We start from the raw sequence: 17,751 nt of genomic DNA, 5'->3' as shown, positions 1-17,751 counted from the left end.
AGAATTCTGAGATTAAAGTCAGAATTCTGAGAAAAAAGTCAGAATTCTGAGATTAAAGTCAGAATTCTGAGATTAAAATCAGAATTCTGAGAAAAAAGTCAGAATTCTGACTTTAATCTCAGAATTCTGACTTTTTTCTCTGAGATTAAAGTCAGAATTCTGAGATTAAAGTCAGAATTCTTTCTTTTTTTCCCCCAGTGGCCCTAATCCTCTTCCGTATATTTCCCATCTCAGCCAGAATGAAATTGTTATGTTGGGTATGCAGTATATCTTCAAACCACAAGAGGTCACTGTGCAACAAAAGAAATTCCTCTCTGCTGCTTCACTGTTTCCACCATAGGGACACCCCATTCTTTCAACACTGGTTGGGGGCGAAGATGAAAAGAGTACACTAAAGGAGAGGAAACCAAAAGAACAAAGAAAAACATATCAGCGGACTCATTTCATTCATAGCTCAAAGCTAAAGCCTCTGACGTTATAGGTTTTTGCCCAATACATCCACTTTAAAGTTCATAGTACCAGAGGCACACACCAAAACATATTCTTCAAGTAACAAGGAGTACAACATTCAAATGTAAAACATACAGGGACTCCAAAACAGGACATTTTTTCCTTTTAATTGGCTTGATCAACATTTACACAATGATTTAATTGGTCTAATCTAAAATGTTGCTGAAACATCACTACAGATGTTCATAACCACCTCCCCATCATCAATCTGTCTTTCCCTCCCATATACATAGCGTGCTTATCTCTGCTCCCTCCCCAACCTTTGAAGAGAGCAAACAGGGTTTAATGTTAATCTTATCTCCCTGTCTTCTGTGCCTCACTGAGCATATGGTGTGCGAATTGCATCTGAACACACTAAATAAGATCATTTATCAAGCACATAGACCAGGTGTAAACTTTTATAACATTTTTATTCACCTAATGAAATACTGAGTCATGCCCCCTTTTTTTTCTTTGCTGTTGCGAAGTGGAGCACTGGACTCCCTGTCAGCTTCCTGTAAGTCACCTCTAGTTTCTCATCATCTCTTCCGTCACCTTTCTCTCCACATGCGGTGTCACCAGTATCACCATGAATGAATGAAGTAAAAAGCCCAACATAAAAGATCACAGGAAATACACATGCAACACGCAAATTTGTGGGCAAAACATGCATGCATGCATTCCAGGAATAGAGCAATGAATGTGGCACTCGTTTTACTGTCATACCGCAACTATGCTCGCCCTCCCCTCCCACTAAACACACACACACGCACTCACACGCCCCTCCACACTTACTGGAGGTCTTCTGACAGGACAGAAATAGAACAAATTGTCACGTCAGTGTCAGTAAGCTGCCCTCTGTTAAAACTCAGACTCGTGCGCATGTGCCAAAGTTCAGAAAGTTATGCTTGCCTGTTACCAGCTCCAAGTGGTGGCTCAATAAAAGAAAGAAAGGTGTCAATTAATCGTTCACACACATATATATATATATTTCAACATTAGGGTGTGGGGGAAATAATAGAAATAAGCAGCTATTACCCAGTCACATTTACACCCGTGTTTGAAGCATTTTCTTGCATTAAGCACGTATATATCAAAGCACCGCTCTCTCTTTCTCTCTCTCTCAAGCGCGCACTTTCTCTCTCTCTCTCTCTCTCTCACGCGCAGACATGCGCGCACGCTTTACAGAAGCCGCGCGAGAGAGCGCCGCAGTCACCACGTCACTGAGGACGAGTAACTGGCCGGCCTGAATTCATCCGACCGGGGGGGAAAGACAGACCGAGTTTAGGGGCCGCTGTCACCCTGCACCGATACATCCTGCACAGAGAAGGTAAGCTCTCTGTCGTTCGCTGTCGGCTCCATATAATGGGTCACAAATTAACAGAAAAGTTTGCTGAGGTGTCATTTTTAAATGTGCCCCTGGCCCCTGGCTGCAGAAGGAACGGCTGTAATAAAATTCAACTCGAGGAAAGTTTAAAATGAAACTTAATTCAGAAAAACAATATACCATTAGATTTAAAGCCTCAGATTTAAAGAATATCCTTCGGTGTGTGTGGGGGGGCAGGGAGGGGGGGGGGGGGAATTAACAGAGAAGGGAGTGGCCCTGTGTACATATAAAGAGAGAGAGGGAGAGAGAGACCGAGAGGCCCTGTCCCCCAGACCTGTCTTCTGATATTAAGATAAACTGCGCGCGTGCTATTTTTGGGAAAGCCTCACTGGAGTCTTAAACAAACAGTACACTATTTCAAACCATGTGGAGTACTCTTTCCCCCCTCAATTTAGCATAAATTCTTTATTCCTTAAAAAATATTTGTGTATAAGTTCAGTGTAGCCTACTTCTGTGTTGTGATTCTAAATTAAGCATCGTCAGTCTAGAAGAAGTAGCTTCTCTGTACTGACGCCTCAACATGTTTACCTTGTCTGAATGTCTGCATTATAGTCAGAATATAGCTGCATGGGAAAATGTGGCTCCAGCTTTCCTGCAAGTTTAAATAAAACATATTCCATCCATCAATGTATTTTTGTGTGAATATGAGGTTGAGTCTAATAGAAACCAGGCCCCCGTCTGCTTTTTGCTCCTGCGCTCTAGCTAAGAACAGCCTGGATACTGAACAGTACCTCTTTGTATTTACTCAGGAAATAAAGATCATCATTGTTTGCAACATAGTTTCATCCAAAGCTGAGGTGAAGGTCACCTTTCACATTGCAGGGATGTTTTCCAGTGCAACTGGCTACCCGTACCTCAGCATTTCTGTTTTCCCTTTAGGTCTGAAACTATTGATTCCTGAGCAGTGTTGACATATAAGACCAAATATAGACATGGTAAGTGGACAAGAGCTTGGTCATCTGGCCTTGTATCATGTTAGCTATAATCAAACTGCAGACCAGATCTTGTATCAGTGCAGCAGAATGAATTGTTTTGTGTGACGTGGATAGAGTGAGGCTGCCATCTGCCACCATGTGAGCCCTGCGCAACATCAAAAACAGGAGTGTAGAGTGTGAGTGCTACTTGCGCCACCTCGTTATACCTGACGGCATTTTTCCAGAATGACTTTGTAAAATTATTTAAGGTTAAACACAAACTAACTCTTACCTCTTTTAAAGTTTGGGCACCAGATGAAACAAACTGCACTTATAGGGGGAGGGATGCATAGAAATCAACTTAATGTTATTAAATTCACTTTACCACCCTTCTGAACCGTGATTAGTTTAGTTAAAATCTGTTGCTAGGGGCTTGTGTTTGTGGCCTGTTGCCACGTGGGTGAAGCTTTACAGCTGTCCTGAGGAGTGATGTTAAGCAGAGCATATAAAGTGGCTTCTGTAGCTGGGCGGAGAGCACAACTTGGCTGACAGCCTCAATGCAGCAGTAACCTCGAGAGCAGCTGCTGCAGTTTCATTTTTCAGTACATGGGCCATTTTTGTGAAGATCTTATTATTACAAGATCATAATGTTGATATTTTTCATCCTTTTTGAGCTATTGCATATTAGACGGTCTGATGTGTAAAAGTTCTGTGTGCAACCCGACCCTGTCTACTTTCCCGCCCCTGCACAAACAGGCAGGCAACATACACACACTCTGATCTGTTGGGGGTGAGACAGGTGCAAATTCTCAGCTGCTGTCACTGCTGCTACACCACTCCACTACTCTCAGCATGCAAGGAGGTGTGGCTTGAGATAATGCATTGTTAGAGAATGGGACATAAAGTGCAAATCTATTAAAAAAGCAAAGTGTGTGGTTAAAAAAAGGGTTTACAACTGGTCTGCTCTGGAGGTGAGCAGAATATGCAAAGTCATAGCAAAGCCAAGCCCACTGCTGTTTCGAGCCATCTGCAAAATGCAAGCTGTGGCTCAAAATGTGAGATCCTCTTCTCTCATACTAGCCTTTCTTTTTTAGTGTCCTTTTTTCTACAGAAAAGCTACACTGATATGTTGACATGTAACATGAAGAATGCTCACATGTTTGGTTGTGTTAGCATAATTAGCATAGAAATGTAGTGACAAATATTAGAGGAATTTATCCTGATGGGGACATTAATGTATCAAATTTCATGGCTGTCGACTAAAAACCCAATATTTTAATGACACATGGCAGTAGAGGAAAACTGTATGAAGCAGCAAAGTCTCTGGACTTGATGACTGATTGTATCAAGTTTCATAGCAGTCCATTTAACGGTTTTAAAATGCCATCTCCAGAATCACATTGCTAATATAGCAAATAATCAAAAATACTAATGTAGTATATTTATGTTGTATCAGGAATTGTAGACCCTTGTTGTTGCTCTTGACTGGTAGCTGGTAGCTGGTGGCCTCACCTCTGTAACCACAGACCAGTGTCATTGCTGTATTTATTTATTATTCAGTTTATTATTAAAAGACACCTTTGACCTAACCATACCGAACAACAGAAATCTTGTTTCAGATGTACTTTGCGCAAAGAGGACTGATATCATATGTTCTTGTCACTTTTTATTTAAGCATGAAAGAGTAGCATGTCTGTGTTATTTATTCTTATCTTAACTGAAAATGTTTGAAATTGACTTGAACTGTTCACTCTTTCAGGTGTTCAGAGGTACAATAACAGACGCTCCCGATTTTGACCCCACCGCTGATGCCGAGGCCCTTTACAGTGCTATGAAAGGCATTGGTGAGTGCCCCGCTCCTCCGTGATTCTTGGCCACGGAGGTGTAAAGGTCATCGTTTGTCCTCCTCACTAGTCAGTTGAATCATCACTTGACGAATTTCTCGATGCTGTCTAAGATGAGTTTTTAGGTCTTTGTTGAAAATGTTTCTTTTCTGTTTCTCAGGAAGTGACAAAGAGGCCATCTTGGACCTGGTCACCTCTCGAAGCAATGCGCAAAGGCAAGAAATCATCGCAGCTTACAAAAGCAACTTTGGACAGGTAAACAAATACATTTTTAAATGCTACAGCTGTGATCAGAAGTTTACTTGGCATTCATCTGTTAATTTCAATGATCTAATGATTTATTTTAACTATTATTTTTTTCCAGGTTGCAATAAATGTAGAGTATACATATTTAATGGGTTTAAAATAAGAATTAGGTGCACAATTTTGAATTTATTTTGGAGTGTCTTCAATCCATTCAGGGTCAAATGTATTTTACTGACCAATATTTAGAGAAACTCAGTGACGATCTAAGAAGGACAATTGTAGATTTACGCAGTTTGGGAAGGTCTCCTGGAGCCATTCCTAACCAGCTGCAGATTCCAGGATCATCACTACAAACAACTGTATGTAAAGTTATTCAGATGTGTCACCATTTTGTCAAGGGAGTAGACCAAAACTGCCATTCTCAGAACCCAGGAACCACCGAGGCTCAAGCCTGCCATGAACTGGAAACTGTTGGAACACCAGCATCACTGTCTCCAATGAAGAGAGTTTGAAATCACCACAGACCGAGAGGATAGTGAGGAGCATCTACTCCAAAATCAGCACCTTCAAGCTTGACTGAAATTTGCATACCGTTGTAGAAAAGTCAAATACTTTCTCGAGAAATATTTATGGTTAGATGAGACAAAGATTGAGTTATCTGGCCAAAATGATAAGAGGTATGTTTGATGGAGTAAAGCCGAGGCACCCAATTCTTGTTTTTGTTTAAGCCATTAAAGATCTATGCCATATAGTCATTTCACCATGGGAAAATAACAGCTCAAAGAAATTATTGAAAGCCCAAAATGACCAGACATTTACGCCCATGATGAGTGTATGTGAACATCTAAGCACAACTGTAATTTCCAGACATTGCTTAGACACTTTAAAAGCTTAAGATAGCAGTTTTGAGTCCAGCATCACTGAAATTCTCTTTCATCAGGACCTGATTGATGATCTCAAATATGAGCTCACAGGAAAATTTGAGCGCCTCATTGTCAGTCTGATGAGAACCCGGGCCTACCACGATGCCAAAGAAATCCATGATGCAATCAAAGTAAGCCAAAAATGTGATTCGCTCTCACTCCGTATTAAATGAGGCAGAAACTGTTTCACATCCGCCTTCATACTCTGTTTTAAGGGTGCTGGAACAAATGAGAGATGCCTGATTGAAGTACTGGCTTCTAGGAACAACAAACAAATACATGACATGGTTGCAGCATACAAGGACGGTAAGATGTTTTATCTAAGACGTCACTTGAATTACGCATCTGATAGTATTTAGAACTGTCATCTGTGTACCCAGCCTATGGCAGAGACATGGAGGAGGATGTAATCGCAGACACTTCAGGCCACTTTAAGAAGATGCTGGTTGTTTTACTTCAGGTGAGTTGACTAAGTAGGAAACTCAAACACACTTTGATCACTGTGCCTTTAAACTCTGACTAATCTGCAGTCTGTTGTTTTGATTAAATACTTCTAGGGGACCAGAGATGAGTCAGGAGTAGTGGATGCAGATCTGGTTCAGCAGGATGCCCAAGTAAGCATTTTATAGCCAACATAAAAGCTAAACATGCACATGCTGTTTGACTTTACACAGCTTTTGTTTGAAGAATACTTGAAGTGTCCTGTTGTAAAAGCATCCTTTACTTTCCTTTTAAAGTATCATATTGGTGGCAGTGCTGAATGGCCTCTGTTGCTTTAAATGAGTATTGTGCTGACATGTGGAAGCGCTGCAGTCAGTTTAGCAAAAATTAGTTCAGCAGATGTGTATGCATTTTTTTTAATTAAGACTAAACATAAAAGCTAATGTCAATCAAGTATTTTAGGCATCCAGGATAGTGTAGTGGGTATTTGGCTTATTAATTAAGGCCAGTACAGCTTCCTGTGACCCTGAGATAAATTTTGCCCCAAGGTTGTTATAGTTAACTAAAACTCAACTAAGAAATAAATGTAGATGTGGAAAAAACATTTTAAATAACTAAGATAAGAATTAAAAAGTAGAGATCAGAATAAAATCAATTAACTGAAATTATTTTCTGATTTTGTAAAATTAACTGAAATAAAATAAAAATAAAAATATCATTAGTTTTAGTGTTTGTTATTGTTGTTATTTTGGTAAAATTTCATCAAAATTTGCCTTATGAGGCTTTCATGAATGTATTTCTAGAAATGTTAATGTCTATAAGACTGTAAGTCAGCTGCTCAAAAAGTCCTGTGTTTCTGTTGTAATACCTGTACTGATTTACTTAAATCTTGCCTCTGACACGATGCCCTGCTCACAGTAATAATTACTAAAGACTAAAACTAAGACTTACAGTAATAGAAACTAAACTAAAACGAAACATTTTCAAACAATAAAAAAAACTGAACTGAAACGAGTAAACTCACTCTGGAAACCACCTGAAACTAAACCGAATTAAAACCAAAAAAGTTAAAACTAAATAAAAATGAAATACAATTACAAAATACGAAATTATAATAACTCTGCCCTGGACCCTATCTGTTTTCTAAACTCTCTGTAGGATCTCTATGCAGCTGGAGAGGAGCAGTGGGGGACGGACGAGGCCAAATTTATCATGATCCTGGGAAGCCGTAGTGTGACCCACCTCCGCATGGGTGAGCTCAGTTCTCCGAGAAAATATCTCAACAATGAGGCGTTCCAGTCATCCCCACTCTGACCTCAAGTGACTCAGAAGCTGGCGGTCCCCAGTATTAGCCTCCTGCTACTATGTGTGTTACCTAAACTTGCTAACATGCCAGGACAACCATTTTAGTCAAATCTGGGGGGAATTAAAGCACAAAGGCAAACTCAAGATTTTACACAATAATGACCCAAAACGATGAGATTGATACTTTTGTGCAATATTTTCCTCTGTTTGTTTAGTTTTTGATGAATATGAGAAGATTGCAGAGCTGAGCATTGAGGACAGCATTAAGAACGAGCTGTCTGGAGACTTTGAGAGACTGATGCTGGCCGTTGGTAGGAAATACACTGAATGCACCATTGTACTTTACATTGTGACACAACACAGTGCCTAATTTGGTCATTTTTCACATAGTCCAGTGCATAAGGAGCGTTCCCATGTTCTTTGCCAAGCGCCTCTACAAGTCAATGAAGGTAAGCTCAAGTAGCCATTCAGTTTGGTTCCAGTGTGTTTGTAGGCAGAAAGGCCTTACTGGTACAGTTATGATGAATGAGGTCTTGTTAGTGACAGATTGTTAAATTTATTAAAATTGCTCAGGATGACTTAACTGTTGCCACAATGCATCGTCCCTCAATCCCTCCAGGGTCTCGGTACAGCTGACAACACTCTGATCCGGATCCTGATTTCTCGCTCTGAAATTGACATGTTGGACATTCGAGAGTGTTTCCGCCTCAGATATGAGAAGTCACTTTATAACATGATTAAGGTGAGAAAGAGAGGTACAGCATGTTTTATATGCACTCTGTATGTGAATGTAGAGCACTTATATGACTTTGTGTGTGTGTGTGTATGTCAACCAGGATGATACATCAGGGGATTACAAGCGGACTCTGCTCAACCTCTGTGGAGGGGATGATGAGTAAGTTTTAGGAATGCTGCATCCAGAAGGGGGTGCTAGAGGACCACTGTATGGCGTTACTACTGTTACTTTGAACTGTATAAAAGCTTTATTATCTTAATGAATGCTGAGGCTAATGGAAACTTTTTGTTGAAGCTTATAATTGAGTTAAATAAACTTACGGTGCAGAGACTGTATTTTAGTCTTCTTCCTAGAAATGTTCCCACTATTTACCGCTTGAGGTTCTGGCTTTGCTGAGTGTGCTATGTTTTGTCAAACCGGTCATTGCAGCTTAGCTGGAGAATTCTTCCCTGAAGCTGCTCAGATAGCCTACAAGATGTGGGAATTAAGTGCCATGACCAGAGTGCAGGTTTGGGCTCTATCTGCTCCCACCTTAGATGTGTGTTTGCATGTTTGCCTCAGCAGAGCTTTGCATCTCCACTACCTGCTGGCCCTGTAATGATGTGCTATGGCAATATGCTAACAGTGTTATGTCTACACAGTGAAGGCTTTGTCTAGATGTGATCAGAGTGCTGTTCGCTGAAACACAAATAGTTTTCTGTTAGAATGAACTCTCCAAACCCCCATTTGGAGAGTGAATGTCAAAAAGATCTCAGCATTTTTGACAACAAAAGGCTGTCTCACTAATGCTTCCTGAAACTGAGCTGTTTTTCATCCTACCAACCTTTTGCATTGTTAGCGGTGTCATGAATTCTAAACTCAAGAGGGCACCCGCCCCCTCAGATGTCAAGAGATTATTATCATAAAGCCAAATGTGTTGCTTCATAATTTTTTATCAGATAATAAAAAAAATCTTGAATAACAAATAATTTATTTTGCATGTTCTTCAGACCTCTTTGTGCTTTTAGTTCAAACTTACAGATATGGATTTAATTAACGGATATTAGTAACTTTGCCACTCTGTGAGTAAATACTAATTGTCAGTCTTTCAAATTTGTAATGTGCACTACCTCAGCTGAGGCCTACAGTCCGCCTGGCGCCTAATTTCAACCCTGCTGCTGATGCACAATCACTGAGGAAAGCCATGAAGGGATTTGGTATGCAAACCCTGCTATATAAAACACACTGACACTATCCTGGCAACTTTGCAAAACTCTTTTGTTTTACATATGGCATTTCCTTTTTCTTTATAACAGGAACAGATGAAGATGCAATCATTGATATTGTTGCACAGAGAAGTAATGCCCAGAGGCAAGAGATCAGACAGGCCTTCAAATCCCTACTTGGAAGGGTAAGACACAAGAATGATAAAAAAATATGGCTAAATCACAAAATATTACCTTTATTCATTTATTGTTATATGTCCTCCACTGGATACGACAGCTTTTAACAACTCACTGTGTTCGGCGTTCCAGGATCTGATGAAGGACCTGAAGTCTGAATTGTCAAAGAACTTAGAGAGGATGATAATTGGGCTCATGCTGACGCCAGCTGAATTTGATGCCAAAATGATGAGAAAAGCAATGGAGGTAAAGTAGGAGTTAAACCAAAACACCCACTGATTTCTCTCTTAAATGACACTCCAGTGCTAATATGTTACATTTCTATGAGTAGTGAACACGGTTCACATATAACCCTCCATATACTGATACCTGTTTCCCAAACATGTGGTGGTTGATATTTGGCCGAGATAAATTACATAGAACATATTTTATAGTCAAATAAAAATGTATTTATAACTTTTCAACCTGACTGAATTTCCTTATGTGGCAAACCTGACTCATCCTCTGCTCTCAGCAGAGAGCACTTGCGTGCAGATGGTGTTTCATAATTGTTTGTGTCCTCGTTTTATGCTTTTTCAAATAGTGAAATATAATAATTTGGTTACTGAACAGATGAAACCTGTTTTGGATAAGTAGTAAGTCTTGGATGTTGACAACAGCTTGGAAGTCCAGTGTGTTATTTAGAATTAAACAGGCAGCTAAACATTGAAATGGGCTCTTGTACCTTTTTATATTTCTCAAAGCACTACCTTGCTGGGTCCCACACATACAATAATCAGCATAGAGTTAGAAAGCCTATTTCTTAAAAAAAAAAAAAAAAAAAAAAAAACAGGCACCAAAATAGCAAAAAATGAAGCTCACACTAGCTTTTATTTCCTAGGGGGCTGGGACTGATGAACACGCTCTCATTGAGATCCTGGTTACCAGGAGCAATCAGGAAATACATGCCATGAATGCTGCCTATCAGGGTGGTAAGTTTGGCACCAGAATAAGGCTTAAAGAATCACTTGCTTTGTCCTAAAAACCTTTGTCAGGGCATGTAATATATCATACTTTGCAGCCTATAAAAAGTCTTTGGAGGATGCCATTCAGTCAGACACATCAGGCCATTTCTGTCGGATCCTCGTTTCTCTCGTGCAGGTAATGTCTGTCATCATCATGAGAACTCACACTGTGTGTAATTTCCACGCCCACTCACAAGTTGCAGTCTGGTAGTCTGGTTTGTGTTCTCTGTTACACATAGATCTATTTAATCACCTCCCTAACTGTCTTTTATAGTGTCTTACAAAAAAAAAATATACGTCTTTGGTTAACCGCTAGCCTTACAGAGCGGCACTAATTTGCATTTAACCTCCTTGTCTGTTCAGGGTGCAAGAGAGGAGGGCCCTGCAGATGTAGAAAGAGCTAATGCAGATGCTCAGGTGACTGAATGCATCCTTTTCTTTACTGTGTTTAAATATGAAATGGAAGAATGGATCTGAAGGTTTTGTGTTCCCACTGTTCTTCCTGAACAAACCAGGAACTTGCCGATGCATGCAATGCTGACTCAGATGACATGGTGATGAAGTTCATGAGCATCCTGTGCACCAGGAGCTTCCCTCATCTCAGGAAAGGTAAAGGTCATCACAGATATGTAGGTTGCAATGATCTTTACAAGTGTTCAACTAAATTTCTCCAACAAAATGCAGTGGATTCAGGTCACAATAAATTTTCGTGCTCTTTGCTGTTCACAGTGTTCCAGGAGTTTGTCAAATGCAGTAACAAGGACATTGAACAGATTATTAAGAAGGAGATGTCTGGAGATGTGAAAAATGCATTTTATGCAATAGGTAATGACTATTTTTCACTACAGACTTTATTCTCTTTTACTTTCAAGTTTGCCACAGCGGATGATACTGTTGATGAAATCCAATCTGGGTGACAACTTCTCAGCTGTTGCATGTTTCTCTTGTCTTTGCAGTGCGCAGTGTAAAGAACCAGCCCTCTTATTTTGCAGACCGTTTGTACAAAGCCATGAAGGTATCTCTTCATTCTGTTTTAGATGAGTTAGGGTTCGATCAGTTATTCAGCATGTCATCTGGATACTAGATGTCAGCCATAACACGTGATTAGGTCACTTTTATTGGTGCAGAATCCTCTGTTGTCTAAGTCAGAATATACAAAGTATTTATTGATCTCCTCTGCAGGGTCTTGGTACAGACGACAGAGCGCTGATCCGCATCATGGTGTCCCGTAGCGAGATTGACCTTTTTAACATCCGAAAAGAGTTCAAAGAAACTCACGATGCCTCCCTCCATGAATTCATCCAGGTAGAAACTATGATTGTAAGTCTGACTCTTTGTCTACTAACACCTCTACTTGGCATGCTGTGTTCACATGTGACTTGTGTGTCTGTGGAGGTTTGGTTTAATTGCTTTGGTCCCGCTGTGTGCAGAGCATGCAGTGCACATCCTTTTTCTGTTGCTGCGGTAAGGTGGTGGGGTACGGTAATCTATAGCTCTCTGCGGTGGACTATGGGTCTGTGGCCACAACACAGCTGTTTAGGAATTTCCCTCTTGCATGCTTCCTCTATCTCTGCTCTGTGATTGGCTGACAGATGCAGAGACAGGAAGTTCCTAAAAGCAGTTCTATAATAACTTACAGATGAAATCACTGTGACACCAATAAAAACAAGCTGCCCTGGATTGGTTTGGAAAACACATTTCCACATTATGCAAGAGCAAGGATTGCTTTATCTTGTTTTTATGAGTTGTGCAGAGAAATAACTGAATTGATCATTTATTAAATTAATTCAATTTAATTGTACATTTTCAGTTTGCTAGCTTCAGTTACAAAAGCGGTTTCGATTTGAGCAGTTTCTCAAAGTTTAAATCTGTGCATGTTTTGAGAAATATGCTTATTTATGTTCCTCTGAGAGTTTGGGGGAAAGCTTCAAATCCCAATCTACGCTATTAATCCACCTTCCAGCACCTCTTAAAGCCAACAGCAGGAGATTTATTGGTTCTGTTGCCTCTGGAAAATGCCAGCTTGTGTTACCCTTGTTTCTAAAATGTATACTAATATAAGCTAACCAGTTGCCCTGCATAGTTTCGTTTTTGCCATACAAATGTGAAATCTTGATCGAGATTATAAAATAGAAATCTTTATCTACTGTATGAGTGTCAGCTGATAAACAGGGGAAATTCCACTTTTAACTCCTTTGTTGATATAGACCGATTTCACAGCTTCTCTTCTGCATTTAACTATTGTGTGAGCCGGAAATAAGCACTGCCTTCCAAAACATGACCAAATGATTTTTCCACTATTTGTGTTTTTATGATCATGCACAGGGTGACACGTCAGGAGACTATCGCAAAACCCTGCTGACTCTCTGTGGAGGGGAAGATTAACGCAGTTATAGCCCCGCTGCAGCTCAGTTCACAGACTTTAGTGACCACAAGACTGTTGACAGAGTGAAACTGTGATGGTTCACGTCAGCATCTTTTCTCAGTGTAACTGCTGCCACTCTTCAGCCAAATCAAGTGACCTATGACCTCGCAGCCTTGCAAGCCAGTTTTCTGCTCTCATGTCTCAACTTCCTGTCCAGCAGGATGAGACGGTTCTTTTTTTTTTTACAGTGTTATACGCTCACGATGAAGATGATCATGTTCGCATCTGTAGTGTATTTAACAAGTAGGTACTAAAGCAGAACCTTTAATTTATAGGCCATCCAACAAATACTGTGATTTGAAGGTAACACACACCTGAATAAAAAAAATACACAATTGAAAACAGTTGTCTCTTCTGTTTTTTCCTACATGTTGTTATTACAGTTTTTAATTTGTCTCATCAGACCACACATTCTCTTGCTGTACCTTTTTTATGACGTGGGTTCCTGTATTTGACAAGGCACTTTAATAATTAACCATGTTGATACTGGCAACAGTACAGAGGTGAGCAAAATGGGAACTAGAATATTTAAGATCAGGAAACCCCCCTTCCATTTTAATACCTCTTCTGCTTAGCAAAAATACCCATATGTTATTGTTACTCATAAAAGAGAACTAGTGTAAATAAAGGCTGACAATGCCAGAATAGCATCTTATGCAAAGCAAAGATTTAAGATATTGAATAGCAGCTAATAGATAGTTAACACGCTCATATTAGCTCTTCCACATTTGCGCGTATTAACACGTCACTTTACGCTTCATTTCATGTGTGTCAGTTGCACTTGTACACTTGTTAATGCAGAGGAAAAGTGCAAGACAGCTGTCCTTTTCTTGTTAGTGTTTCAGCTCATTGCATATGTGTGAGCGCAGCTGTTGTCGGGCCACTGCAAGTTAAAAGAGGAAAGAAGAAAAAAAAGATGTATGTGGCGAGGAAATCCCCTGCAGTACGTCAAATCCAAGGCAATAAATAAGAGTCTGCAGCTCTTGCTGCTCTCAGTGGCACACCCAACTTGAAATTGCTCTATTTGATCATAATTACAGGAGATTAAGAGATTACTGCAATAACACTTTGTTAATGTCAATATATACACTGTTCTTGAATTTCCCTTTTGATAACGGGGGATTTTTTATTTTTTTTGCTGTAGCAATGATGAGCTCGTACTGCATAAATTAAACGGATTCAAGTTTACATATTTCAAAGGTGCTCAGTTCTCAGAGGGAGTCGAAGATATTGCTTTAGCCGTTGACTTCATGTTGTTATAGTTTTCATAACTGTGGTTCCTTCATGCAAACAAGCCAAGCACAGTTCTGCATGTAGGCCTACCACACCTTGCATACGCACTAGAATAAGTTGTCTATGCATTTTTCTCTGTTATACTTGTCACATTATGTGCCAAGTGGCTCTTTTGTATCATTCAGTATTGTAGGTTTTTTGCCATGCATCCTTATATGAAGCACGTGCATGTGCTGCAAACTGCAAGCTGCTGCACATAAATGATTTAAATGTATACAGCTTTCCATTCATGTGTTGGCAAAGGCAGGCCAAACAGTTGGACACACACCAGGTTCTGAGCCTTCAGTATCAGGCCATTTTATGGGTTATGGGAATTCCCCAAGTCTCACAGTGAAATCGCTTCCCCCAATTCACCAGTTTCCTTAAAAAGTGCCTCTCCGATACGAGCTAAATGTGTGGGTGAGTTGTTGTTTATTTGTTTTAACATTTGAAATGTAAGTAAAGAATATTTTAGATGTGTGAATATTTATAGATATGTGATTTTTTTAAAATATAGTTTTGGGTGGGTCAGTTTTTGTTCTCAGTTATAGGCTGCCCTTTGTTTGCAACAGAATGTTTTGGGCAAATGGAACAGTGAAAACATGCATCACGCTAGAAAAGAAGAGATTTGTGATAAATATTGTATAAAAATCTGTTGTATATACTGACCACAGTGTATATTATCATCACTCTCAAAACTTGTTTTGCTTTTGTTTTTTCCAGTTTTCAATACGTTGTGGATTATAAAAACTGAAGATAAAAGAACTCAAATTATACTTTAAAACTGATTTACTCACTATCATAAAAAAAATCTGTTAGTATCCATTACACACAGGCCTAGACGAACTGTATTTGTCAAGCTAATACAAAGTCTTGGATTTTATAAAGTCTACAACTTTTTTTTTTTTTTTTTTAACTAAAATTGATGTAAGTAACCTGTAAAATGTTAAAATACATTTGTATCTGTTGCCAGTGATATGTAGCCCAGTTTTTGAGGTTTTTTTGCATTGCGATAGAGTCTCAGCAGCAATAATGTCCCTGATTTAATGCCTCGAGAACGATGGCTGGTCACTACTCGGCTAACAAAAGGACTTTTTGTATTAAGTAGCACAGAGCTAATGACTATCAGCTGCTAATTTCCACTGCTGGGAGATGAGAAAGCGTCCCTGTCTCAGCAGGGTGAGGTGCCTACTCTGTGCTACAGACAAAAAGGGTTTAGAGAAGGGCTCAAATTTGAGGATTGCTCATTTAAAAAACAAACAAACAAACATACCATGTGTTCATTCTGCTAGCTTTGTGCAGTGCTTTAAAATATTGTCAAATGTTGGTGGGAGCATAAGAAAAAGTGTGCAGTTTGTCACCCAGCAAGACTGAATGATGGGTGACATTTCCTGTATCCTCAGGCCTGTAGTTTTTGTTTTCTTCTGGCAGTCTCAGAGTCATCAGCATGTTTATCATTTCTGCACATCACAGCAGCCCGAAGTGGAAACACTTTGCACCAAAAAAATATGGGCAATGTAAATGTTGGCAGGCACAGGAATGAGGAAAAAACAACTTCTGTGTGTGTGACAGCCACATGAGCTGTGCTGTTGCTTTTTCCTGTAGACACTAAATGGCTCTCTGGGGATCACAGTCACACATTTTTACCCGACCTTTATGGCCAAAGGGATAGATACCCTTTGTGTGTGCATGTGTGCGTATGCCTATTGTTTCATTGTTGTACGTGGCTTTAGTTGAAGCATGTGACTTTTCACTTGACTTGAAAAGGGCATTTATAGCTGATTTGTGAAAGGATTTTCAAATAAGGCGTATTGTCTTAAATCACATGCTGTCCACCCACTGTCTCTTGTTTTCTCACTTATTTTCTTTCTTTACAGTAAGATTTTCTGTCAGAGAGGTTAAGTCAAAGACATCAATGAGTAAAAGGAAATTCTATTGAAAGTCAAGCTGATTTCTCTGTTAAAGCAGTTTTAACACTATGTCAGTAACACACCAGTAGAGTTTTTACATGACAGGAAGTAACAATAATAGAAAAGCCAAACACAAGTATAAGATTAGATGAGGTTTGGTATAAATTATGTCATGTATGGCAGTTTTACTTGTTATTTGTGTAAGATTTTTATTACAAATTACGCAGGAGGCTTCTTAGCTGGGAATATCCTTGTGTGGTTCAGTGTGATTGTGTGTAGCCACAAGCTGAATGATCAAGTATCACACTTTGTGTTTCCAGCTACCAGAGGAACAGCGTACATTACTCCCTGAGGAAGAAACACAACCGCAGATTATCTGTTCGTCAATTCCCACAAGATGTCACTATTGCTCCAAGTGATTAATTTTAGCCTTCTTGGGGGGTCTTCAATAAAGTTGGGACAGTTCTGGTCAAATATAGTGAGCAATGTGTGAGAAACACGGTTTTAAGTAAAAGTTCCATCCAATAAATGATGAGTCTGTTAATTTTGCACTGTACATGTTTTCCTTGTCTAACAATATATGGGTGTTCCTCCTTTCCTGGGACAACACAGATATAACTGAAGTGGACGGTTAATTAAAAAGAGTTAGGTCAGCACTGAAAAAACTAATATTTGGGGTTGATTGTGTTATAGGTACAGTGTGCACTCTTAATACCTCATATTAATGGACTGGAGAATATTACTACTGTAATATTCACATCTCACAGGCTGAACTCTTATACAAGCTCAAAAAACATAAAAGTCAGTTATTCACCTTATTTATAAAACATATAGTTCATCTTCATTTATTTGTTATATCACAGTTAAAACTAATCAATTTCTTGATCAACTAGATAGTTAATCAGGAAATAGACAAAACACAGTGTGTTTGGACGTTTTTCAGGAAACGACTTTTTTAAAATGTATTTTTTAACCACATTTACGATTTGCTCTTTTTTTTTTTTTTTTTTTTTTTTAAATGTAAACAGATGTTTAATTTATCCAGTATTTCATTTGCATAAAAATGTGGATGGAATAACAAGTTTTCTTCCAGCTCTAAACTCATCATTACACATCTCTTAACAATAATTTAGTTCAGCTTAAAAAAAAAATCTGCGTAACTCGAACTAAAACGTATTGCCCTCTCAGTTCAGAGGAAATATGTGATGCAATCACAGAAACCCCCACCAGCTCCATCTCTGAATTTATCAATGAGGGAAAAAAGTCACTGAGTGAAAAAGGTCGGGGTTTGTCTCATGACTTTGGGGGGATGGGAGTGGTAGTCGGGGTTCAGTGAGTACACAGTAAAACAATAATAATGTTAATACGAAATATAATTAAAATGATTAAAATTCAAGAGAAAATATAGGGGATTTAAAAATTATTATTATTGAGTCTTACTTACCATCGAATTATTGCATCATTCACTATTTT

The 17,751-nt window shown here is 39.2% G+C and overlaps 1 protein-coding gene across 4 annotated transcripts; it reads left to right on the top strand.

Annotated features, from left to right (window-relative positions):
• The first annotated feature begins 1,668 nt into the window (after positions 1-1,668).
• Positions 1,669-13,438, top strand: anxa6 (annexin A6). Of its 4 annotated transcripts, none has more exons than XM_085132732.1 (25): positions 1,669-1,819; positions 2,756-2,811; positions 4,550-4,634; positions 4,795-4,889; positions 5,821-5,934; positions 6,019-6,109; positions 6,184-6,263; positions 6,361-6,417; positions 7,403-7,496; positions 7,765-7,860; positions 7,940-7,998; positions 8,169-8,291; positions 8,386-8,444; positions 8,715-8,793; positions 9,400-9,481; positions 9,581-9,675; positions 9,800-9,913; positions 10,548-10,638; positions 10,728-10,807; positions 11,035-11,088; positions 11,187-11,280; positions 11,401-11,496; positions 11,628-11,686; positions 11,854-11,976; positions 12,997-13,438. In XM_085132732.1, exons 2-25 carry the CDS (start codon positions 2,809-2,811, stop codon positions 13,054-13,056), a joined length of 1,983 nt encoding a protein of 660 aa, XP_084988858.1. In that variant the 5' UTR covers positions 1,669-1,819; positions 2,756-2,808; the 3' UTR covers positions 13,057-13,438. The 4 variants fall into 4 exon arrangements, with proteins under 4 accessions (XP_084988858.1, XP_084988840.1, XP_084988849.1 ...); XM_085132714.1 differs by having other exon boundaries at positions 11,854-11,991; XM_085132723.1 differs by lacking the exon at positions 1,669-1,819 and adding an exon at positions 2,116-2,673 and having other exon boundaries at positions 11,854-11,991.
• The last annotated feature ends 4,313 nt before the right edge of the window (positions 13,439-17,751 follow it).

This window comes from Neolamprologus multifasciatus, chromosome 2, assembly GCF_963576455.1.
Source record: "Neolamprologus multifasciatus chromosome 2, fNeoMul1.2, whole genome shotgun sequence".
Taxonomy (NCBI): domain Eukaryota; kingdom Metazoa; phylum Chordata; class Actinopteri; order Cichliformes; family Cichlidae; genus Neolamprologus; species Neolamprologus multifasciatus.
The sequence above is the reverse complement of the archived record's forward strand: the minus strand, read 5'-3'. Positions and strand labels throughout refer to the sequence as shown.

Coding starts and splice junctions, on each gene's coding strand:
- anxa6 (XM_085132714.1), top strand. Junction 6,110..6,183: donor GGTTGCAGCATACAAGGACG/GTAAGATGTTTT, acceptor CTGTGTACCCAG/CCTATGGCAGAGACATGGAG. Junction 9,482..9,580: donor GAAAGCCATGAAGGGATTTG/GTATGCAAACCC, acceptor TCTTTATAACAG/GAACAGATGAAGATGCAATC.